Source organism: Maylandia zebra, linkage group LG5 (assembly GCF_041146795.1).
Source record: "Maylandia zebra isolate NMK-2024a linkage group LG5, Mzebra_GT3a, whole genome shotgun sequence".
Classification (NCBI taxonomy): Eukaryota; Metazoa; Chordata; class Actinopteri; order Cichliformes; family Cichlidae; genus Maylandia; species Maylandia zebra.
In genome coordinates this window covers 6273370-6298695 of record NC_135171.1, presented here as the reverse complement: position 1 = coordinate 6298695, position 25326 = coordinate 6273370, and the positions used below count along the sequence as shown (strand labels likewise).

The 25326-nt window shown below is 40.4% G+C and overlaps 1 protein-coding gene across 2 annotated transcripts in view; it reads right to left on the bottom strand.

Moving 5' to 3' along the window:
- LOC101478883 (copine-9) overlaps positions 1 to 25326 on the bottom strand; it is a 202737-nt gene that overhangs the window by 105074 nt on the left and 72337 nt on the right. Inside the window, exons 5-6 of one of the 2 annotated variants that reach the window (XM_012921487.4) lie at positions 16747 to 16786; positions 14584 to 14663 (exon numbers count right to left, since the gene is read on the bottom strand). In XM_012921487.4, coding sequence (XP_012776941.1) covers positions 14584 to 14663; positions 16747 to 16786 — 120 coding nt within the window. Of the gene's footprint in view, positions 1 to 14583; positions 14664 to 15495; positions 15537 to 16746; positions 16787 to 25326 lie in introns of those variants that run through there. The other variant, XM_014408692.3, reaches the window with a different exon arrangement.

The window sequence follows — 25326 nt, the reverse complement described above, 5'->3', positions numbered from 1 at the left end:
CATATATTTCTACTTGGAGAAATTTAAGAGGTTTATCCCTCAAAACTTTAAATACAAAAAAGTTGCAAAAAATAGTTTACAACAACAGGAACTTTATTTTGAATGTCTTCATAGTTTTATTTTGGAGATACACCAATTTTTATATACTGCAGGAAAAACAAAAAAAACAATCCTATGATGCAAATTTGCAAAGAAAACAGCACGTGCATCAAAATAAACTATTTCCAGCAGTGCAATTCGAGTTCTAAGCATCCCAGAAACTATTCAGAAAAGTCAAACATGACCAGTATAGGCTTTTAAGGCCTACAAGTAAAAAACTACATTTCCGCGAAAATGACATCACTTCCTGTTTCGGGCAGGAAATGGCGGACATGCGACAGTTCGCGCTGACTTCTGTTTCACTGTGGGAAGTGTTACGAACAGCTGATCGGATCGGCAAAGCGTGTTTCTGGAATATTGTGTTTTTGTTCCTGCAAGCGCTTTTTATGGAAGGAAACCGTGACCGAGGACAAGCTGATGGCATCAGATGTAAGTACAACTCCTCCGGTTTCATATGCAAAACAAATTATTGCGCTAGCTTACACGGTTCAGGTTCTACAGGGATTTAAAAATAGTTACACAAAACGGAGCATGCTGCTCTGACCGGCTTTAAAGGGTTAACAATGACTTTGAAAAATAATATAAAATAGTGTGCAACACCACTGAAGTTTTTTTACCTCTCTTTTCAGCCAACAGCAGTCACTCTCTCCTCTCCAAATAACTTCTGCTTAGTTTTCCGAGCTTCCCTCGGGTCCTCTTAATCAGCGGTCTCCAACCTTTTTTGCGCCACGGACGGTTTATGCCCGACAATATTTTCACGGAACGGCCTTTAAGGTGTCGCGGATAAATGAGGGAGGGGCTAATAATCGGCTCAGTCATTTTTAATGATCGTTGAAAGCCCAGATCGTAATCGTGATTAAAATTCGATTAATTGAGCAGCCCTAACCACAGCATTCTGCAGCACCATGCAGTACCCTCTGGTATGTGCCTAGTTGGTCAGAGGTTCATCCTACAGCAAGATAAGGACCAAAACATAAGTCCATGCTATGCCAGAACTACCTCAGGAAAAGAGAACAGGATGGTGAGCTTTAAAACATGGAGTGGCAGCACAGTCTCCAGACTTAAACCGCATCAAACTGGTTTGGGACGAACTGGACAGAAGAGTGAAAGCAAACCTACAAGTGCCACATTTATGGGAACTTCTGCTACAGATATGGGAAGAACTTTCTGAAGAATATTTGATTTCTATTGTAGAAAGAATGCCGCAGGTGTGTTCAGCTGTTACATCTGCCAAAGGAGGCTACTTTGATGAGTCAAAACCTTAGAATACATTTTGGTTTATAAATTGATTCCATGATTTATTTTTTAACTCCAACTGCTTATTTGTACTATGCTTTCACTTCAGAGTGCAATGAGACAGTAAATGGCATAATTTTCAATAAAAAACTGTAAAAATTAGGGTGTTCCAAAACTTTTGACTTAGAATAGCCAAGTACGGGGAGCCTCATAGCTATTTAAGCTTACTGTCCCAGTCTGGTGTTCAGATCTGTCAGCGATGATCTCTTGCCTGTCTTCACTATTCAGTTAATGGGCTTGGTATAGTATAATGTATTACATGGTATACATCCATTATGAGAGAGACTTTTTGACCATCCAGGATGAAGGTGTACACCTAGCCTGAAAATGGAGTTACACTACCTCACTGCATGGTTTTGAGCGACAGCGGTCTAAGCATATCATGTCGAGTGATTGGTCCCTGACAAAACATTGATGAGTTTATGGTCTGAACTGACAGTTTTAATGTTTGGTACTTTCACAGTGAAAGTACCAAACATTAAACTTCTCAGTGAGATCCACATCTCTCTTAATACCCTGAAATCTGTTGTTCTCCATTGTTCAAAGAGACCACTGAACTACAAACAGCTCCTTTCTTAAATTTTAACTGAATCACACAATAATGGCCACCAGTCTGGGTTGACAAGTTATTTATAGTCAGCATATGATCTCAATCTCAAACAGTCACAGGCAAGAAATTATGTTCTGCCCCTGACAGGAACCTTCAGTAAGGAAAACACGAAAGATAAAAGCAGAGATGAAAAGAGATGAAGCTGAAAACCACAGCTATGTGATCAGAAAAATACCCCAAAAAACAAAAGCACAGCTGCTATTCAAGGTATTTTTTGTTCAGATGAAGGTAAGACACAAAAAAAGAGATAGCTGGGAGGAAAGAAAAAAGAAAAATGTTACTTTATCCAAGAAAAATAGCACTTTTAAAAGCCTTCCAATACTCTTATTTTTCTCAGTAAAAATGCTTTTGTTCTGTTCTCCATATTTTTCTTTAATAACCTTAAAATAGCTCTATAGTGTAGTAGATCCTCATTTTGATCCCGGAGGACAACAAATCCCCTTGGGATTGTCCTAGGAAGGGCGTCCGGTATGCACAAAAGCTGCCAAATTAAGAAACTGCCCACTGGAGTAACTCCTTGTGAATAAAAGAACAGCTGAAAGTCGCTCCATCCTTTCCTTAATACCCTGAAAAATATCTTTTGCCATTCATAATTGTGCTAAAGCCTAAGATGAACAACAACAACACATTAAAGTAACTCTTTTCTGTATGACTTTACTAATCTTTTACATTGACCCCTGTTTCAATCCAAGGGGTCAATGTAGATATTGTGGAGGACTAAAAATATCTTGGCGTATACATAGATAATAAACTGGACTGGGTTAAAAACACAGCTGCACTTTACAGGAAAGGCTATTTTCTGAGGTCCTTCAACATCTGTCGGACAATGCTCAGGATTTTCCATGAGCCTGCTGTGGCCAGTGCTATCCTCTATGCTGTTGCATGCTGGGGGCGCAGGTTGAGGGTCGCAGATGCCAACAGACTCAATGAACTGATCTGTAAGGCCAGTAACCCTTAAGGTGGTGTCTGAGAGGGAGCTGTTGTCCAAGATAAAGACAATGTTGGCTAATACCTCCCACCCACTCCATGACATGCTGGCTAGCCATAGGAGCACGTTCAGTGAGAGACTGAGATTACCAAAAAGCACCACTGAACGACAAATTTCTGCCCGTGGCCATCTCCCTGTACAACTCCTCCAGTGAACACTGCAATAGTTACACCCTTTTTACACACTCTTTTCTACTCAGTAATGTTGCTGTCAAAATTCTATCAACTCTGTCGATCCTTGATATTTATTATTGAGTGATTTGAATGTATTGTGCTATTTCTTAAATCTGTAAATCTGTAACATATTGTATTTTTAAATAGTCTAATCTGTTTCTGTTACTGTATTGGAGCAACTGTAACCCACATAATTTCCTTAGGGATTAATAAAGTGTTCTGATTCATCATTGTGGAGGAATCTCAGCCCACTCTTCTTTAGTTTATTGAGATTTGTGGCATTAAATTATGTAACACTTTCGTAAGTTCCTCCCAAAGGATTTCAGATCGGTTGATGTCTGGACTTTGATTGGGCCACTCTCTTAGAGGCGTGCTTGGGGTCATTATGCTGTTGCATGGCTCACTTTTGGCCAAGCTTTAGCTATCAAACAGATGGGCTCAAATTTGACTTTAGAATACTTCAGTATGCAGAGGAGGTCAAATCATCAGCCTTCCATTAATGTCCTTGACTGTAGGTCTACAGTGTTTGTGCTGTGCTGTGTTTTTACCAAACATATAATCTATATGCAAACATCTCCACTTTAGTTTATCCAGCAGACATTGGTTAAGAAGTCTTGTTTTTTTCAGATACAACTTTGCATCCCTAAGCCATAGGAGGTGGAGTCCCTGTGGTGACCAAGCAGGGGGACAGCAAAGGTGAAGGAGCCAAAAACCCTCTGAAGGCAAGTAATGGAGACAGTGTCTTTCATGAGGTTGGGCATGAGAGTGGTGGTGATGGTGACTGGATGCCTGTGATATTAAAGCCAGGAACAAGACACAGAAGAAAACAACTCCCAAAATCAAACAGGAAGTAACATAAAAGGGGAACCCCTGCCATGTTACTTTTCAAAACTCAAAACTTAGGCACAAGACCCAAGGACCATGACATCCCCCTTTTGACTTAAATAATAAATGACAAACAATGAAACATAAGGATTATTAAAACACACATATTTTAGTTTTGCATGAGGACAAAGGGATGACATAAAGCAAGTTTGGGGATCCTCGACTGTTTTTAACAAGCACTCAACTTTAACGTCACTCCACCATTTTCCTCCTTCTGGGACACAAACTGAGATTAGCGGAAGTTAATGAATTCAGAAGCTCAAGTGAACAATTCAATTTTATTTATATAGAACACAACAACAGTCGCCTCAAGGCGCTTTATATTGATCGTACAATAATAGCACCACGTTGTTTTGTTTCAGTGATGTATCTCAGATTTTATTATAATTGCACACAGGGTTCATGGTTTAATTAACAGGGCCAAAACAAGTGGTCAGAGAGACTAAGAAAAACACTCAAATGAAGTGAGACAGGAAGCAGGGCAGTTTTGGAACCCAATCACAGTTTTCATCTAAATGTTAATTTGTCAGAGCCGTGAACCTTTGTAACAGAAGAAACTACATAACTGCAACTGTAGTGTAATTACTGAATTTAGTACAATAATGTGTTACGTTTGTCCACAACTGAAAAATACAACATGACTACAGTAACATGTGAATCACATTGCACCCAGTGCTTGTCAGTGCTTCTGTTAGAGCCCTTTCCTTCTGGCCTCTTTCCAGTCAGTAAGCAGACTTTTTGGTATGTATAATGCTCAGACATGCATAAACATAACATGGACATAATTTCCACAGTGGAGGGTTTGATCCTTGTCCAAATAGATAATTAGCTGGAGATGCCACAGTACGCCACCCACTGTCTCCTTGTCTCACCCGTGCTGTGAGGAAATGCTGGCAAATAAACGTGATCCAGTTTTACCAGTGGGTCATGGTCTGGGTGGTGTCAGTGAGGGGAGGGATCTTGAGAGGTTTTGGTGCGAGGTTTTTAAATGGCTCTGCTATATTTACCCTGCAGGTGATCAGCATATTTTATTTAGGCTCAGTAACAGGCTGGCTGGATGTCACTCACACTGAATATACTTTTTCTTCTTTGCTGCATAGTTGTATCTCATGTTGGGGTTATATATGTGGGAAGGTTTTTTATTTGTGGCTTCAAAAAACAAGGCACGTGTGAATGTCTAAACGGCATAAACGGCGTTAATAGAATGCAAATTATTTTCAGCCAAGGTCAAGGTCCAAAGTCGTGTGTTTCACAGGATAATCAGCTGGAGCTTTCACAATGGAGGCTGACTTATCCCAGACCTGTTGGCGGAGCCCTTTTACATCACAGTACTTCTACTTGATCAACAACTGTAAGTGGTCACACACATGTGTGATGTTGATCACATGATGTAATGGGGGAATACTGACTGAAGACTCCTAGTACCTGTTTTACAGGTGAGGTCAGAAGTTTATATCCACTCTTCATGGCCATGAATGACATGGTAATGGTGAGCTTTTAATGAATTCATTAAACTGTTTCTTCTCAGTATGAAATGAGCAGGATTTTGTTGTACAGGATCCTTTTTAATAACTTAAAGAAGATTTGTGCGCACTAGACTGAAGGTGTGCTGTGGTATGTGGCTGCTGGTGATGTGAGGCAGGGTCTCCATGGATCAGACTTGTTTGTCCAACACATCCCACAGGTGCTTAATTTGATTCAGATCTGGGCGATTTGGAGGTCAAGTCAAGATTTCAAACATGCAGCAGCTTCTCGAACCATTCTTGAGCCATCTTTTGCTTTGGGGCAGAGAACATTATGTATCTGAAAGAGGCAAATGGTTTTTCCCAGCAAAACGTTGCCCAAAGCATCACATTGCCTCAACCAACTTGCCTTCTTTCCATAGTGTATCATGTTGCCAGGTGTGTGCCAGGTAAGTGACACACGCATCTGGGCATCAATGCAGTCCAGTTATGATGCTCACATGATCATTGTTGGAAGTGTCAGCAGTAGAGAGGGGATGCATGGGCACCCTAACTCGTGTGTATGCAACAAACTGAAACTTTATTCTGACACCTATCCATCAGAACCAGCATTAACTTTTTGGGCCATTTGTAGTTTTTGTATGCTTGTATGCTTTCGCTTCCTACGTGCATCAGTGAGGACAAAAGGTTCACCTGCTCTGTAATACCTAACAGGTGCCTACTGATGAAGGTATAATCTCAAGCACAATCAGTCGTATTGTACAGAATTACATCCAGCTTCAACTACCGAATAGTAGGAAAGTCTTTTATCAGAAGCTCAAGTGAACAGCACCCCGCTGTTTTGTTTCAGTGATGATTTTATCATAATTGCACACAGGGTTCATAGTTTAATTAAAACAAGTGGTCAGAGAGACTAAGAAAAACACTCAAATGAAGTGAGATAGGAAGGAGGGCAGTTCTGGAACTCAATCACAGTTTTCATCTAAATCTTAATCTTGTCAGAGCCAAGAAATGTGGAATGCCTTTGTAGAAATTTAAGAGGCTGTGACCTTCCTGGATGCTTAGCAAGAGAGGAGGCTGAGAGAGAAGGAACAAACCCAAAGCGGCGAATAAAAATACCTGTGGGCAAAGAACATCTCAGACATTTTTAGTCACATTGTGTTGTATTCTGAAGTGATTTAACAGTCAGTCACAGTGAGTCAGTGTAATAGCTTTGTGAATGGCTTTAGTCCAGTGCTGCATCATTTAATTTTTAACCACATTATACATGAAAGGACTGAAAAAAGGAAGAGAGAATACATTTGTTCAGCCAGTCAGAGACTAAGCTGAACAATGCAAATGAAAAATAAAACAATTCTATCGTTCTATCATTTATTTCTCACATTTCTCACATTTATTTCTCACGGTGCTGAGAATGCCAAAGGCAGTGTGTGTGTGTGTGTGTGTGTGTGCGTGCGTGCGTGCGTGCGTGCGTGCGTGCGTGCGTGCGTGCGTGCGCACCTTGTTCCTGCTGTAAATTGATGTTTGTTGGGATTTAATTTATTTGTGGAAAGTAACTCCATCCTCTGTACTGGATGAGATTTAATTATGCATGTTTGAAGAAAATAAGTCGATTTGAGAACCGTTTATGGTGGTACAGTGACCTATGGATGGGTACAGAGCTATTTAAATGGAGTGAGCATGGACAGGAGGAGGAGAAAACAGCCACTGCAAAGCTTTTTATATCATTAGATGAGGAAGAACACATGTCAGTGCCCTCCTGTATGTGTTTTGGGAGGGGGGCTTAGCTGCTCCTCAGTATATTGGGATGTGCCCTGATGGTTCTGTATCTTTTACCTGAAGGAAGGGGAACAGATTTCAATGTGAAGAACTTGGTTCTCACAGTCATTTATGTTGTTTTAACTAATTGGCAAAGGCTCAGGGTTTTCTGGAGTGTAGCGTATGTAATGCACTATGACACAGAGCAGAGCTTCTTCACTTCTCTCCAGGCATTACTGTAAGAGATTTTTCCCCTGCACCTCAAAGAGAGAGCGTACATTTTGGTCAAGGCATCACTTTTGGTTTGGAAACAACTTGATGGTCTTGCTGGTTAAACATAGTGTCAGAGGTATAGAGGCACGTACTCTTTACAATCAATTTACAATCTTTGTTTTCAAAACAGTTCTGCAGCAGTGGATTCTTCACTTCAATTTTTCAGTTCAATTTTGTTATATATAGCGCCAAATCACAACAATAGTTGCCACAAGGTATTTTATACAGTACAGTAAAGACCCCACAATAATACAAAGAAAACAAAGAAAACCCCAGCAATCATATGACCCCCTGTGAGCAAGCGCTTTGGTGACAGTGGGAAGGAAAAACTCCCTCTTAACAGGAAGAAACCTGTTTTGTTGTTTCCTTTTCATTATGTTGTGAATAAATGACACTGCGATGAACAGATATTTGTTTCCTGTGGTTGGTTGGATCTGGGGGGGAAGGGGGGGCGAGTGCTCCATTCATGTTATGACCTGGCTCCTAGACAGGTCGTAACACTAGCCAACACAAAGTTGCAGACTGTGGTGGAGAAGTGGAAAACTTGTACTTTCACTTTAACTCTTGAGGTTTACTGCCACCCTTAAAATTTCCCACCAAAGCAGTTTTCACAAATACAATGCTACCTTGAATAGTTCTGACTTTTCAAGTCCAGCTGTATTTAAAACTTTTAGACACTTCGCAGACAGAGTGAGGCAGTGTTCTGCACTGTACCCAGGCATCCCAAACAAACTGGTATATTTCCAGTAGTGAAAATGCATCTGACAAATCTCCATTTGAGTGCAACAAGTCTGAAAGGTCAACATTTTGACAGTGTCTGGTCCTGATTCTTTCAAGAATTTCCAGAGTTTGTGTGCGTGAAAACAGCCTGAAAATATCTTTTTCTCCAAAGACTCCCCAAGGACTTAATTTAGGGCTTCCTTTCATGGTGCTGTGATACTTGTCTGGCTGAGAGCTTAGCAGCAGTCAGAGTCTCCCACACAGGGGCTCAGTACAACTTTCCATGGCAACCTCATCACTGAACACCTCACAATAAATACAACTCAGACAGTAGAAGGACACGCAGGTGACAATCAGATCAAAACAACAATCAGTCCTCCTCTATCAAAACTCATGCAACCTATCAACGGCAAAACCACGGGCTTCGATGTTACTTTCAGGTTTAAATCTGAAGCTTTCAGAGAGATGGGGATCATCTGGTTCTTGTCAGATGAACAGAACTAATATTTAAGTATTGGGTGGGCCAAAAAGAGTAGTCCCATGGAATGAAATAACAAGTCTGTTACAAGAATGAGTTATAGGGACTGATCTGCCAGTGCCACACTGGATGGGAGAAACATCAAGCGTCCTTCTACATATGACTTTTTAATATTTAATCAGACGGACCAATAGAAAAAGATTTACATCGGAGAGGCAGATGCCTCATTAAGCAAGAAAGTTAATAAAGTGTGCCAGCTGATAGTACTTTTGTCAGATCTCAGATGAGTATGCAGCAGTGTCTGAGCTGTTTGGTTTAGCTGAGATTAATGGCCTAGCTTTGCCAAAAAGGCATGTGAAGTCCAATGTGGAATCAAGCGAGAAGCAATGTGTCAAAATATATCTGCAAAGTCAGATCCCATAGCTCAGGAGGACAGAGAGCAAATCAATTATGATTTTGACAGCCTGAAAATCTGCTCCACAATTCACTTATTCACTTCTGTGACCAAAGAAGTGATTCATACTCACTGTGCTGTAAATACTAGCCACAGGCAAAGGCACTGCTTGCTGCTTCCCATGTTCAAATTAATTTTAAATTATAATGAGGCCCTGGAGGATAATTAGCCAGGCTAAAAGTAAAAAGTAGTGCTGTCAAAATGAACACGTTAACACAGATTAAGCCGTCATCACGATTAACTCGATACAAAAAATTTAACACTTTTAACGCATTTGGAGTGCAGAATGACTCAAAATCCCTGAAATGTTTCTGTCAATGCATTTCGGTCAGTTTGTCTATGTAAAGTTACCTTCGCACATGCGCAAATGGGCAGTTGATCTGCTAGTGACGGGCAGCTGAATCAATCAACTCAATTTGGAAGATGATAAACAACAGCGAACAACAGCTAACAACAGCTAACAGGCAAAAACAGCAGCATTTAGTGACCGAAAATTAAGGATATCCTCAACTCAACACAGTATCATCATCATCCATCACAAATGAGCTGTGTTGACACATTGACAGTGTAAGGGGTAATACACAGAGACGTGGCAATATGAACAATTAATAAACATTGGGTAAATACCTTAGCAGTGACCAGTGACCGTGGTTGACTTGTTCAAGTGACTGCAGCTCCAGGCAGAGTCCAGTGACTGAGGGTTGTTACCCATCTTAGCCTACAAAAATTTGGATAAGCATCCAAACTTTTGTAGGCCTTCGGATCTCGTCTAGTACAACACGCGGGTTGTTGATAGCATAATAATATAAATAGTGTGGCGTGAGGTCAGAGAGAGCGCCAGGGTTGCACTTCACAGCATCAGTAAACACTCTCAGAGGCAGTAAGTTAACATCCATCTTCAGCCCTCCCATGCCCGATTTCTCCCATAACAAGCACGATGCCATGAAAGTGTTTTTGCTCCTTTGAGAGAGAATATATGTTTGTTCATTTACTCATGGTTGCTATAGTTTATTTCATTTGCATAATGCTTAGTAGGTCTCACTCAGTTGACGCATCAGGATTGTTAGACATCCAAGACTAACATTTATTTGACCTCTGACCTGTAAATAGTTAAATAGGTAAAATAAATACTGCCTACGCAGTTCCTGTGGCAGAGAGTTATGCTCTTGGAGTGCTCATTGTTTTAATTTATGATGCTGAATATCTGAGTTTTATGCGTCACACCTTTCAGAAACAACAATTGAGGGATGATTTTTTTATTTCTCTAAAGGTGTTAAAGGTTCCTAAACCCTTCTTTTCAGCTTATAGATGTCCTCAAGTAGCATCAGTTTGGTTAGCGCTCTTTAGAGGGAAAGTCTACATTTCAAAGAGTAAAGAAAAAACCCCGCAGTTCACTACTAATCTTCTCTGCAGGCTACAAACTCAAGGATGCATTAACCAGAATTGGTATAACACACAGAGTCTGACTAGATCTTAGATAGGTACAAAGTTTTCATAGGGAAAAAATATACAATTTGTGGTACAGCTGCATTGATTTCCATTCTTTTTTTTTTAATCACCTATTCTGGGCGTGCAAATGTAGCAGAGGTGCAATGCTCAATCGGTACTGAGCGTTGCACTGTTATTATCTGTTATCAATAAGAAATGTTCAGGAGCTGAAACTGACCTTTGAACGGTTTTACAAGAATGATGGGAACATCAGAGTCATCACAGGGATTGTGTAAATTGTGCTTTTCTGTTGCAGATTCACTATGAAAGAAAATCCAGATGATTCGGTCGTAGGCTACGTAAAGCAATAAGGGTTGCTTTCTTTAAAAATAAAACATACTTATCTGCACATTACATGATATGCAGAATGATTTAGCACTACATGCTTTAGCGAGCACTGCTTCACACTAATTATTGCTTCTTTGTTCTCGCTCTTGAGCACGAAAATGCCTTCTCTGTATATTCCTCACAGAATGCAGTCCCCTTTTGTGCTTTAGTGAACAGGAATTACTTTAAAACAGATGAAAGTTTAGAATTTTCTTAAAACAAACCGCTTAGATCAGTTCTCCGTCACAAACTGCAACAATCCTTTTCACACACAATATGATCTGTTTGATTTGTAAATGCACCTCTAATAAGCTTGTTCCTTGGTCATGTGTCAAGTGTCCCTGCACCCACACAACTTAATCCAGCATTTGACTGTGGAGTGCATTAGCAAAAGCACAGGAGGCAAATGAACTTAGTTCAGCAGGTGGGTGATTGCTATTGCATATGCAAAAATGTGTCTGCCTGCAAGCACTTAGCCTGGTTAAACAAAGAAGTGTGCATCGTGACTTGATGCACAAGGTGGGTTTCCCTAATAATTTTCTCATCTGACACAGGGCTCTCTTCCTCTCCCCACCCATTATCTCAAAATAGATCCTCGCCATGGCTCTGATGTCATCTTTATCAGAGGAGAATGGGCCAATATGAAGAAAATGGCTCACCAACTGGATTTTTCAGCAGTAGGGAGCATAAAGTAGACTCCGTGCTCACAGTTGCCTTGGAAACACATCTGTTATTAAAAGAACAAGTATTATTCTAATACAATCCTGTCTGTATCTTCACTTTGAAGTGAAAACTCTTACGTCATCATGCTTCTCCTATAGGCTACGTGTCAAAATGCATGTGATGGCTGCAGTTACAGCCACACATATTGGGTAACATCTGCCAAACATCACAGGGCTACAATAGAGACTTATTTATTACACTACACTTGTATTGTGCTGTCTTTAAATATAGGATTGAATTTACAGATTAATAAAGAATTTGTGTTAGTTTATAATTTCTTTATTTTTACCATCTCATACACAATAATGTATTCTAACATAAGTGCCCACATTTTAGTTTAATCTTTGTATTTGTTTTCTGGTTACCTTAGTAAAAGCTGCTCAAGTCCCTAAGAGGTGTAAAAGGGGGCGGGGCAAGCCTATGTGGAGACCTGCAAATTGGGTCATACCACAACTCTGGATCATGGGGGGGAATGGGATTTGCTATGTTAGTTTTTGTTAGGTTTTTGTGTGTTCTACCCCTTTTTGTGTCTTTGTGGGTTGATCAGCCACTATTTAAGTTTCCTCTTGGTCTCATTTTGGTAGGTCAGGTTGCTTGAGGTAGTGTTGCCATTTTTCTGAGTAGCGTTCTGGTACGTTGACCTCTTTTATGAGCCCAAGCTCTTGTTTTTTCTACTTTAGCCTGTGTCTGACTGTCCTTTACTGCTTGGTCCATCACAATGTATGATATAAACTGTGTTTTCTGTGTTTTGACTCTATGTGTGCGTTGGTGTGTGTGTGTGTGTGTGTGTGTGTCAAATCAAAGTTTAAGCTATCTGCTCTGTGGTGACTACAAATGTTTCACTTGTGAGGAATTATTTTGTCACTTAGTACAAAACCATTTTTAGTTTGAAGAATATTCACTACTGATATTGCAAAGAATTACATGTTCTGAACTTGGCAGAAGTTTAGGAATTAAAACACGAATCCTTTGGATTTTGACGTCGCTGGAACTTATAAATCTTGACTTAAGACTTTCTTATCATAAGACATGCATGGACTTGAGGGTTACTAGTTAAAATATATGGCAATTAAATAACACATTGTAGAGTTATTGGAAGGTTGATTTACCCACCCCTACTATTTCACCCAGGTTTTTTGCTAAGCCAGACTAACTGAAATGCACAAAGATTAAATTTCTCAGTCGTATCATTACATTCAGTAAATGTCAGACTGTCACTAAATTTGAAATGTTACTGTGCTGGCATTTATCTAGACCATGAACATCAGTGTTCATCACATATTTCTGTTGCCTTCATACATATGTGGCTTTTTACCAAGTGAGTGGGACTTCAATCCATGTTGTAGCTTCCTGTAATCAATAATCTCTCTGCACACTTTGACTCTTAAGAACACAACCCACGTCCCTTATAAGGCTTCAGTTGATAGGACCAGGCCAGCAGTTCTACACACACAATGACGCCCAAGTTTCTATAACACTGCACTGGAATCCAAGGGTATCAGAGCCTTTCCTCCACTCACTGACAAGCTGCCTGAACTAGGAAATGCTCCTTCAGGCTTCAACAAAGAGGAACTGCAGTGTGGCGCACAATCAACACAATTTTCATTTAGTGGTAGCTTCTTTTTTTTAACTAATTGTATATCTCTACAAGACACATGACATACTGCATCATTTAAGTTTTAATTTCACTTCATTCATATGTGCAATAAAGCAAATGACCTCTTTTTACCATCATGGTTTGAACCTGACCACAGTTTGCTACTCAGTTGGTTGTGGTGACCATCTAATTACAGGCAGAACATATGGAAGGCCACAGGCTCTAAAAGCACATAAACAAGACGCTAGGTGAAATAGGAACCTCATCTTGTTTTACGTTCTCAGCCTCGGGCAAACGCTCCACTTGCTTTTCTGCTCTCTCCAAAGTTGGAGAGCACTAACTGCAGCTTCATCAGATGTGCCGTCCTGAACTGAGGTGACGATGGATCCATCAAAGGTAGACAGGTCACCCTCTCAATTTCACCCAAAGTGCATTACAGTTGTATGTATTCTTTCACCAGTACTAACTGTTGTGCCATAATGCAACACCTTTAGACAAACATATAGTTAGCATTTTATCTGTCCTTAAGTCCTTAATTAAATAAAACCAAGTACTTGATTAAAACTTGATCATCAGCAAGTTTGGCCTCTAAAACCTGTTTAGGCAGTCTTCTGGAGTATTCAGGTGTGTGTTAACACAATGGCACAATATTTGTAGGAGGCGTATTCCATTCAAACCATGCAACAAAAAACAACAACCAAAGAACCAAACATTTGTAACATTTGATACTAACCCCACTAACTTGGGGTTAGTATCTTGCCCAAGGATATTTGACATGCAGACTGGGGAAGCCACGGATCGAACCACCATCCTTCCAATCAGTAGTTGATCTGCCACCTGAGCCACAGCCACCCCTCGACCATTAACTCCCCTATACACTAGAGTATTCCAGTCAAAGGTGAGGCCATCTGTCTGATTGATAAAGCTTTCCAAGGTGGGTCATACAACAGCACAATGACCACAAGCACACCAGAAAATCTACAACACAATGACTGAAAACAAAAATAATCACAGGGTTGTAGTGGCACGGTCAAAGTCAGATCTCAGATCTCAACCCAGTTAAATGTTTGAAATGCTTATGGCTGAGATGTCACCTCTGAACTGTTTGTATTTGTTAATCAGGCTGCGATACCAAAGATTTTCTGCACTTGTAAATAGGACTAAACAAGATGTTGACATTAAGGATAGTGTCCTAAACCAGCTTCAAAGACAACTACTGTATGGGTGACGCTGTGTGTATGTTGTACTTACGAAAGAGTCCTTTCCAGCCTGCCGCCAGGTGAACCAATGATCTCACCTAACGTGCAGAACATCTGACCCAGGAAGTCCTTTACAGAGTAGGGAAATCATCATAGTGAATTCATTGCACTCAGTCACTGTGTGCTGCACGTTGGCTAATTTCTAAAATGTGGCTGTTGATAGGTTAACAGAGTTACAGCTACCATGTTATATATGATTTCAATTTGGGTTACTTGGATTTAAAATAAAGAAGTAATTGGAAATTCTTTTGTAAACATTAATTGAAGATGCAATAGTAATGAGATGTCTAGACGTTGATTGATTACAGCAGACTGCTTAGGACTAACACAGCAGCTAGTTAGCGCCTAGTTACTGAAACTGTCTAATTGCTTTGCATTTTGTCCATATTTTATACTTCATTGAATTGAGCTTTTGTAATTAAATTGTTCTGCTTTAAGCAACATTTTTTGTAGTTAAAATAATACACCATAGCTGTCATAAAAACATTCTCTTACAGGATTTTCAGATTACATTTGTAATCTCTGTAATCTCAGTGCGGCTTCATTCATTTCTGTTGGAATTAGCGATGCAGTTACAGAAACACACCGAAAGGTCAGTTTGCTGTATGCTTAACACATTGCTTAGACCTTGGCGATGTGTCTGACCCTGTGACTCATCGTCAGACATGACTCTAACCCTAAGGTTAACGCTATACTATCAGAAGATTTCATTGTAGTCTTCGTTTTCTAATCCCATTTTTGGCAAAAAATAATTCTGAGATAAATCAAATTATTATTTTTATAGATTTGGGTTCTTTTTGCTTTTCTCCAAAAAATGTTTTAGGATTAGGGTTTGAGCTAGGGTCCACATCACTTAAAGAAATGGTGCAGTAAGCAGGGAGTACAGGACATAATGATAGCTTACCTTCTGCTTATCCAGGAGGGGAGGCAGTAAGGAAAGGCAGACACATGTTAGAGAAGCTGGAAAGACACAATGAAAAGACCTCAAGTTCACAAATAAATTAATTTTTCTTCCAAATTTAAGAAAGATGAAGACTAGTCAGAGCTGCAGTGCACTGAGCTTAAAGTAATGCTTTTATGAATCATTACGGTAGGGTGCAAATTAAAAAATAATGTTTTGATTTATGCTTTCTGTAGATACTTTAGTAGATACTGTACTAAATTTTGTTTGATGTTGAATTCAGGTAAAATTACAGCTGGAGTGGAGCCGGACCACACTGACAGTGGTAGCATGTACCCTGGACAAGGTGCCAGTCAGTTGCTACATGTCTGACATATAGGCAGCTATTCAGCATCAGATTAGTACCTAGATCACAGGCACACCAACCCTCTGCATGTCTGCCTTCTGTTCTGTGGTCTTCCTCCTATCTTTCTGCATGGCAGTCCCATCTTCAACATCTTCTGCCCCCTATATTCACCAAAACCTTGCCTCTAAAAACCACTTAGCCTGAGCTGTCCCTCTGATGTATTATTTCTAATCTTGTCTGCTACCTTCACATCCTCTACTCCTTGCATCTTCACTGTTACATGTGTCTCCCTGTTATTTACACATGTGTTCTTTCTTGCTTCTATTGACTTTCATTCCACTTCTCAATAGAGCATAATAACACATCTCCAGGTTCTCTTCTACCTACTCCCAATGCTAACTACAAATCATAGTGTCATCTGTAAACAGTATAGTCTACAGAGAGGCCTGCTTGTTCACATCTGTCAACCTGCGAAAAAATAGAGGGCTCCATTTCCTGGCTATTGATGACAGCTCCACAACTGAATCTGACGCGTGATGAGGAAGAGTTTTGTTTTTTATAAGATGGGTTTCAATCAATATCAATATAACATTTTTAATGCAAAGTAGACAACAAGTTAGTACACAACAAGACATGTATGTTGAGAGGTGTCCAATGTTTGTATTGTGATGTACTATTTTACCTGTTCTTACAGTCTGACAAATGTCACACTTCATCATAATAACAAAAACCAATTGAGACAATTTTTTAGTACTACCACCCAAACTACGATAAGCAAAACCACTTTTGTGAAACCCACTGAAATAAAACTTGATTAAATTTTTTTGTTTTTAAATAAGGTTAACTCAATTTTTTTCTGGGCTTCATGCCAGTGGACCTGTGGTCATTGGACATATTAAGCTGCTTACATGTTTGGAAAGATTGGAGCTCCTAGTATCCACATTGTACCTGCAGAAGAAAAGCAAAATAGCAGACTTTAGAGTGTTTCCTTTAGAATGCATCCTGTTCAACATAATAAAACACAAATGCATACAGAAAAATTACAACTGGAGAAAAAGAGACACCTTCCTAATTTCCCTTTTGCACTTGACTTGACAAGCAACGCACACATGATGGACAGCTCTGGTGGGAGAACAAAGAAAAAATTCATGTATACTAATTAAATAATACGATATGGTCTACACAGGAGGGATGAGTCAAGAGTTATAAAACAGAAATTTATGGATCTGGAGCAACACTGACACATAACATACAATAAGAATTGATCTACAGATGGAAGACTCTCTCTTTTGCTGTCTTTCAGGAAGATGTGTTGCCTCTTCTTCTCTTTTAAAATGTGCTTTCCCCAAAGAAACTTCTGTTTCTGACACAAATTAACATCCTTATTTCTGGGTGGATTCTAAGGGGTCCTGAAATCAATGGCCCATGAAGGTTCATGCTTATTATCATAGACCAGGTAAACCACTGAGATCTTAGCTGTACTATCTCATTCAGTCATCTATTCTCCAGAGGCCAGGCAGCCTTGCAGAAGAAGAGTGATGAAGGTCTTAGCTTCAGGGTTACCAAATGTACTGGTACTATATTCATTACACACTTCAGTATTTTATTTCAGAGACTCACTGTTGCCTTTCTAATGCTGATTGGCTCTTTTTCTGGGAGATTGCTATGGTTTGTTGTCAAAGGAGCTTGCAAAGAAAAGCGTCTGGACTTCTTTAAGTTGCTTGAAGACGTTTCACCTCTCATCCGAGAAGCTTCTTCAGTTCTAAGGTCAAATGGTGGAGAGTCCCAGATATAAACCTAGTGGGAGGACCCCCTGATGATCCTCTAATCGCCTGAGCCAAGGTGTGAAACTGGGTGTGGGTCCCAATCAGCCAGAGTTTCGGGTGAGCTCATTGTGAGACCTGGCCCCACCTTATCATGCGAATTCCTGAGGTCAGATGGCCCAGGATGTGAGTGGCTTCTTTCACTCCTCTTTCAAACCATCTGTCCTCTCTGTCCAAAATGTGAACATTGGCATCCTCGAAAGAGTGTCCTTTATCCTTAAGATGCAGATGGACTGCTGAGTCTTGTCCTGTGGAGGTGGCTCTTCTATGTTGTGCCATGCGCTTGTGAAGTGGCTGTTTGGTCTCTCCAATGTAGAGGTCTGAGCATTCCTCGCTGCACTGTACAGCATACACCACATTGTTAAGTTTGTGTTTTGGAGTTTTGTCTAGACCCAGCAACACGCTCAGACAAAAACTGGTTCATCCGAAAGACAAAACTACCTTGGCTCAGGCGATTAGAGGATCATCAGGTAAGAGTATACCCTGGATGGAGCTTTGGGGAGCAGGCCAATTGTTTGGCCAGAGCCTTTATTTGGCAGTTTGTAGAGTTTCAGTTATGGGCATCTTGCTGTGCATCCAGACCCTGTCTCTCATGGCACCCTTCTATACTTCTGTACATCCTTCTGTGCTTCCTCGATTTTGGCCTCCAGCCTTCCTCTACATGGAGGGTGGGAGTTCCTCTACTTGCAGATGGGGATGGTGCATATAGCAGTGATTAAATCTGCAAGCATCTACTCTGATGAGTGTTTGTTAGTGATCTAGGGAGTCATGCCCTCGATGGCTAGACATCATCTAGTTTAATTCCACTGCTTTTTTCTGCCTGGGTTTTTCCACTGTATCCATATGAGTCTCCTGATGTTATTGCACTGAGATACTCTCTCAGTGGCTTGGCTGCCATTGTAGTATCCCATCAATAACATATTGTCAGTCATTCTCCATGTATGCCCTGTTCCAGTAGCCTACTTCTAAACACTATGTCATGGTTCCTCATGGCTTCAGCGTTGTATCTCTTGCACATTTTCCCAGGTAGGCTTGGTAGTATGGTGGGTAGACAATAAGTAAACTAATAATCAAACAGAAAATATCTCATAATAAAGAGAATTTAAGGAGCAGCTCCCAGACATCCCCGATGAAAACAAGTCCCAGGTGGGCAGGTGGGCTAGCTTTGCTTTTCCGGCAGTCTGTGGTCAGGAGTGCCCTGCTATTGATACAGGAGCTTGGTATGTGGAGCAGTTTCACATGGCAGGAGAGCTTCAGGCAGCACTGGTAGTTTGAATTCACAGAGGTCAGAATCAGAGGGTTTCTTTAATTGCCAAGTCTCTGGATAGAGATGTGTGTGCAGCACCCTGTGGACACTTTGGCTCTGGCTGGAGCTGCACATGTTCTTCTGGACTGGGGCTCTGCAGGGCACATGGGCTCAGTGAGCTGTGGCTGCACCAGGCATGGCAGGTGGCTAATAAAGCCCTCTGGGTTCGAAGAGAACTTAAGACTGGCCATCCCAGATATTTGAATTGCTAAGACATCATGTCTAAATATATCTGGTTAGATATATTAGGATTGGGATACATCCCTATCCCAATTAGAAAAATGTATAGGACAGCATACATCTATATAGACAGACAGACAGACAGACAGACAGATATTAACAATTAACAAGGTTTGGGTAAAGTGTTCAGGAACCACTGATGAGAAGTGAGCTACTGAAACAAGAAGGCACAAATGGGCAAGAGATGATAACAGGACGCTGTTGGAATGCTACTATGCAGGTAACTCCAGCGGAAGGGGCTACATGAATAGGATGTGGGACCTACTGAATACCCAGCATCCAGGTTGACGGTGAAACAACTAGTTGCTCAGTGTTCCAACATTCGGTGAATGAACTGCTCTCATGACTAGAAATTGACAAGGTACAAGACAAATGCAACGGCGAGGGGGAGACAGGATGACAGGTCAGATTGAAATATTATCATCATCCCTACCCAACATTGGGTACCAAGCCTGAAGGAAGGTCTACTAGACAATTTCTACTGAGACCATCACAAGATTAATCAGCTGATCTACCAGTGAGATGCTTGGCTACAAGGTGAACAGCCACAAGGAGCAGTACCCACCATGAAGAAGCAGACTAGAGGCCAAGATCATCACAGTGGCAGACATCCAAGAACAGGTCTCCAGTATGAAGAGTTGGACAGCACCTGGCCCTGAGTGATTCACACCTACTGGCTGAAGAAGCTGACTGCACTTCATGAGCGTTTCGCAGCACAAATGAACCAGCTGCTAATTGAAGAGACACACCCAGATTGGCTAACTGAAGGCCAGAAGGCCTGATCCCCAAGGACCCCCCGGAAAGGACCAGTCATATCCAACTATCGGCCAGTAACCTGCCTCAGTACCACATGGTGTCATGATCCAGGTGGGCACAGCTGTGTTGTCTCTGAGCTGCTGTCTCCGCCTTGGGGTGGAGTCACCGCACACTGACGAGTCTCTTCACCTGTGCTGAGCTGTCAGCATTTATGGACCAGCGCTCACTCCACTACTCGCCACAGTTTCTGCTACACCTAGTCAGTGTTGCTTCAGGCAACTCAAACCAAGGAATAATTTTGCCATCCGTGCCTTACTGTTTTTCCCCATAGCTGCTAAGTCCTTATCCACTCCACCCACGGCAATACCTACTGGACCCTCTTCGCTGGTTCATGCCTGTCAGCTCAGTCTTCTCAGCTCCTGTCAACCGCGCTCACCTGCCTGCCCTCCTGCCTCCAGCTGGCCTCGTCAGCCACCACTCCCGGACCTTGTACTCCCTCTGCGTCCACCCTCCGCCCAGGAACAGTAAGGCAAAGTAATGCCATGTTTTCAAGCTTTACCCGGATACTTTTCCCTAAGCTTTATCACTAAAGCCACTCTCCTCTCGTTGCAGTGTGCTGAGACTTCCGGTGCATTTCCCACATTCTGCATCTCCCTTCTTTGGTCATGAGGAGTTTCTATGAAGATTTAAGCTTTGCCAATTATTACTTAGAGATCAAGTTCTTGTTTCAGGTTTGGTTCAGGCATTGAAGGAACACTTTAGTTCATAGTATTTAGTAATTTATGTCTTGACGTTTTGTTTTTTTGGAAAAAATAAAGTTTTGTTCATGTTTTCTCGTCTACGGGGTGTTACGTGTGCATTCTGCATTTGGGTCCTCCAGTCAGCCGACCTTGGCCGTGACACGTGGAAGCTCCTGTCAGGCATCATAGAGGCTAAGATGAACAGGCACATGGGTCAATACATGAGCGGGGCACAGAAAGGAACTGGCAAGAATACCAGAGGCGCAAAAACACCAGCTACTGGTAGACCAGACTCCCTTGATTGATTACAAGAAGGCCTATGACTCAATGCCCCACAAATGGATCCTGGAATGCCTAGAACTATACAAGATCAACAAAACCCTGAGAGCCTTCATCAGGAACTCAATGGGGATGTGGCGGACAACGCTAGAGGCCAACTTCAAGCCAATAGCACAAGTCACCATCAAGTGCGGGATCTACCAAGGAGATGCTCTGTCCCCACTGCTGTTCTGCATAGGCCTGAAGCCCCTCAGTGAGATCATTAACAAGACTGGCTACAGATACGGTGAAATTCATTTTGGTGGATTAGTAATTCGTTTTGAAAAACTGATTTAAAAATAGTGTTTTTACTAAAGTAATTTATTATGTAATAATTTAATTTAAAATAATGTTTGAATAAATAAAATGATTTTTTTTAAAGAATTCATAAATGAATTTACAGATGCAGCTTTTATTGTCCAATTCATTATTAAAGCACAGAACTCTTTATTTCGATGCATGTGGCTCTTGTGGACTAGATGTAATTTCTGTAATTTTTGCTTTCAATTGAGGTTATTTCTCTTAGTCTGGAGTATAAAAATTCAATTTTCAGTGACAATGAGACATCCAGTGAGTCCTGGATTGATACGTACTACACCACCTTGTTTTCTCCTTCATTCTTGGCAATGGGAAAACTCCCCCCCTTAATTGCTGTTTACTCTACTAATCATGTTAACAACAATTTCCTAAGGAAAATCTAACCACATTATTTTATTACTTATTTTTTTGGTGCCTAAAGTTATCTGTCTTTTTAGCAACATTTAGTAATTTTACAATGTTTACTTGTGGTAGAGCTCGTGCTTTCCTTCCTTAGCTACTAAAGTTAGTGAAGACTATATAAATATAAAGTATAACATTGGATGGATTGGTGTGAATTTAATTACAAACATCTGTAGTCATCATAAAACCAGCTGACTTTGCTTAGCTCTACATATTTTACAACCGTGTACATACATGGTCTCCACCTGAAAAAGACAGGGTTGGTAGTTTGAATAAATATCATGTTTTTCCTCTTGTCACATCAGCTGATAAGGATTACAAATTATGAAGATACACTGTCTCTGAGTATAATTATAGTTCTCACTGAAATTATTTTGCCTGCTGGTTGCTTTTGTTATTTTATTTGTATTTATTTATTTATTTTATTTAGAATAAGCATAGTGTGGGGCTTTGAAAAAGGAACTAAAAGCAGGTGACTATTGAAGAGAGAAAAAATACCAAAGAGCCAGCTTACCCAAAAATGCCAAATTTAGTGTTAGCTGCCATTTGAAGGAGTCACTGCATACACTTCCTCCCCACACTTCTATACATATACACTTTTATTAAATCACTGTCCTGAGTGTATCACCAGTATCTTTCAATCTCACTACTTCCTGCAACTCAAAGCTCTGTGGATGCTTGCCAAATGAAATTTAAGTAAGGACGAGCAATAGAGTTGCCAGAAACTCGAATGACTTTCATTTATATGAAAGGCAGCTGGATGGAAAGGAAGGTGAACGCTGAAAACTGTGTTTGAACGTGTCAGTTGCCTTTATATGTCTCACTTTATTCATTTTCTTTCTTTTTTCTAAATCGTGGATTAAGATCAGATGGATGATTTGTCTGCTGCATCCTTTGTACCCTTGAGATTCAGATGGCAAAAAAAAAACCCAAAAAAACATGTGTATGTCTTTTACTTTGTGACTTCACAACAAGACATTTATACATACTTGTTTGCCTCAGCAGTAAGAGAACCATGCAAAATGAGAAGCAGGGTAATTTAAGCTGATTCATACAGTCATCATGGTGGTGATTAGTGCAGTTAAATCACATTACTGTTATGCAAGTGACAGGCAGTGAAAATCAACACCATAATGAAGGTAATGTTTTTAACCATCCAAAAGATCCAAGACAGAAAATGAAGTTTATTTGGGGGGAAGAAAACCGTAATAGTTTTACATGTGGAATCCTTTAGGAATTAGGAGTCCTTAGTGAGCAGTTACTGATCACTCTTGAGAATTTCATAACTTGAATACATAAATGCATGACTACGAGACATTATATCTAGCATTTACACTGAGTCTGGACCATGAAATATATCACAGAAAAATACATTTTTTGAAACTGAAGTCTTTATTGAACTTACTGCATTTTTGTGCTCATAGTTGCACTGCTTATGTCTGTATACATCAGGTTTACCGGGGAAAAAACAGATTACGTAGCGATCTCAAAAACACATATCATCAAATATGACACCCTTGGCGCTACACGGTTAAGCACTGAAACCTGGACATGATGTTTTTAAATGGCCTGTATTTATATAGCGCTTTACTAGTCCCTAAGGACCCCAAAGCGCTTTACATATTCAGTCATCCACCCATTCACACACACATTCACACACTGATGATGTTTTTAAAAAATAATACCACTTCACTACCAAGGATGCCAATCCCAAATGTGACTGACAAATAATTTATTGATAATGGTTTGGGGAAGGTCTCATCAAGGTCAGCAGTGCCCTAACAGTGTCAGATTCCCAAAGACAGCAGATTGAATTTACGCGTATGTGGCAGGTGGTTGTGAATGTGTTTCAATGAAGTTTAATGATGCTGCGGGAAGAAATCATAACACTAGACAGCGAGAAAGATGCATTTAGTGCTGAAAGCTTGTAATAAGTAGTGACAGCTGATAATTAAAGGTAGATGGGAGGAACCAGTTTCTAATTTAGATGAAATTCATGCCACTGTGATAACCTTATATTGCACATTTTAATTTACATTAAGGAGATGGGTTTGGGAAATGGGGTCGCAACACGGAAAATTCTGAAAAGCAGGTTGAAACTGGAATAGAAGACTGAAATAAGTCAAATTTCTAAATATAGTCACATTAGATGATGACAGATCATTATGTTGATCAAGGCCACGCTGTCTGCATGAATGGAGAGAGATATCTCAGGGATTATAGTTGGTCTATTTAAGAGGATGATCACATTTATGATTTAGACAACTTATCAAGTTTAATTGTGATAATAAGAAATGTTGTGGATGAGAGAGAGTAATAATGAAGGAATGGACTAGAAGCATGATACAAAGGGCCAGAGTCAAGTGTCCCAAAGGGGAGCACACTGATGCTGGATGGGGCAAGGCTGTGTTGAGAAATTTAATGAAGAGGCACGCTGAACTAACTGAAGGTTGCCAATGTGTAAAAGCCAAATAGTGAGACTAGCACTGTTGTAACAGAGAGAAGTACAGAAGAATTTTTAAAAATGAGTGTAGAGGTGAACAAAAATGGCACACCAAAACAGGGTAGGTGTGTTTTATCATGATTCATATGATACTGATGATTGATTTTAGGCTAATAGTTAGGCTAACACACTTACCTCTCATCTTTTCTTTCCTCACAAAACTGACAGACCCTTCACTTCTTTTAAGTGTCTCTCAGCGCAATTCTTAGCATATTTTGGTTCCCTCAACTGGTCCGTCGGGTTATTGTCTCCCCAGAAACACTTCCCTTGTGCTTTTGGAAATCTGTTTTTTCCTGTTTCTGTTTTTTTTTTCCTATTTCCGTTGTGTTTTGTGTGCTTTTGCAGCGTTTTTCTTATTGCTGGTGTTTTCTTAAGTTGCAGTTGGGCCACCGTAAGTACTTGACTCCCTGGTATAACTATGAAATGCACACCTTAAAACAGAAACTCATAAGCTGCAGTTGAACAGCATCTGACAAATTTAGAAGATCATCATTTAGCCTGGAAAGCCTTCAAATAAAAAGCCCGTCCTAAAGCTAGAACACCTTACTATTCATCATTGAATGAAGGAAATAAAACAACTCTAGGTTTCTCTCCAGCAGTGTAGCCAGACTGACAGCACATGCGTTTATTTGTTTTAATTGAAATCTCTAAATTATCTCCAGTTAACAAGTTAATTACTTTAAGGTGTGCATTTCACTTTGACCTCTATGGGGCTAGAGTTAGTGCCTTTCACCGGTTTGTTGCATAGCGTCATTGAAGACTACAGTGTAGATCTACTCTAATGGAATGTATTCCCCACTGCTGTGTAATCCAGTATTGTACATTAAACATTATTAGGAAATATGCTTTCCACAGAAAGATTGGTTTGTAGATATGACTGACTGTGGCATTTGCATGTGTGATGGTTCTTGTTATCTCAATAGCATCTAGTGACATGTTTGTGTTAATCCGGTCATGATGTTTAATAAAAACTGCAGACTTCATGAAATGGTGTGGAAAGGAACTACTGAAATTTTCTTTTGGTCAGCAAGACTATGAACAACTGCAATGTGCCATCTGGACTCAAGCACTGGAACAAGAAC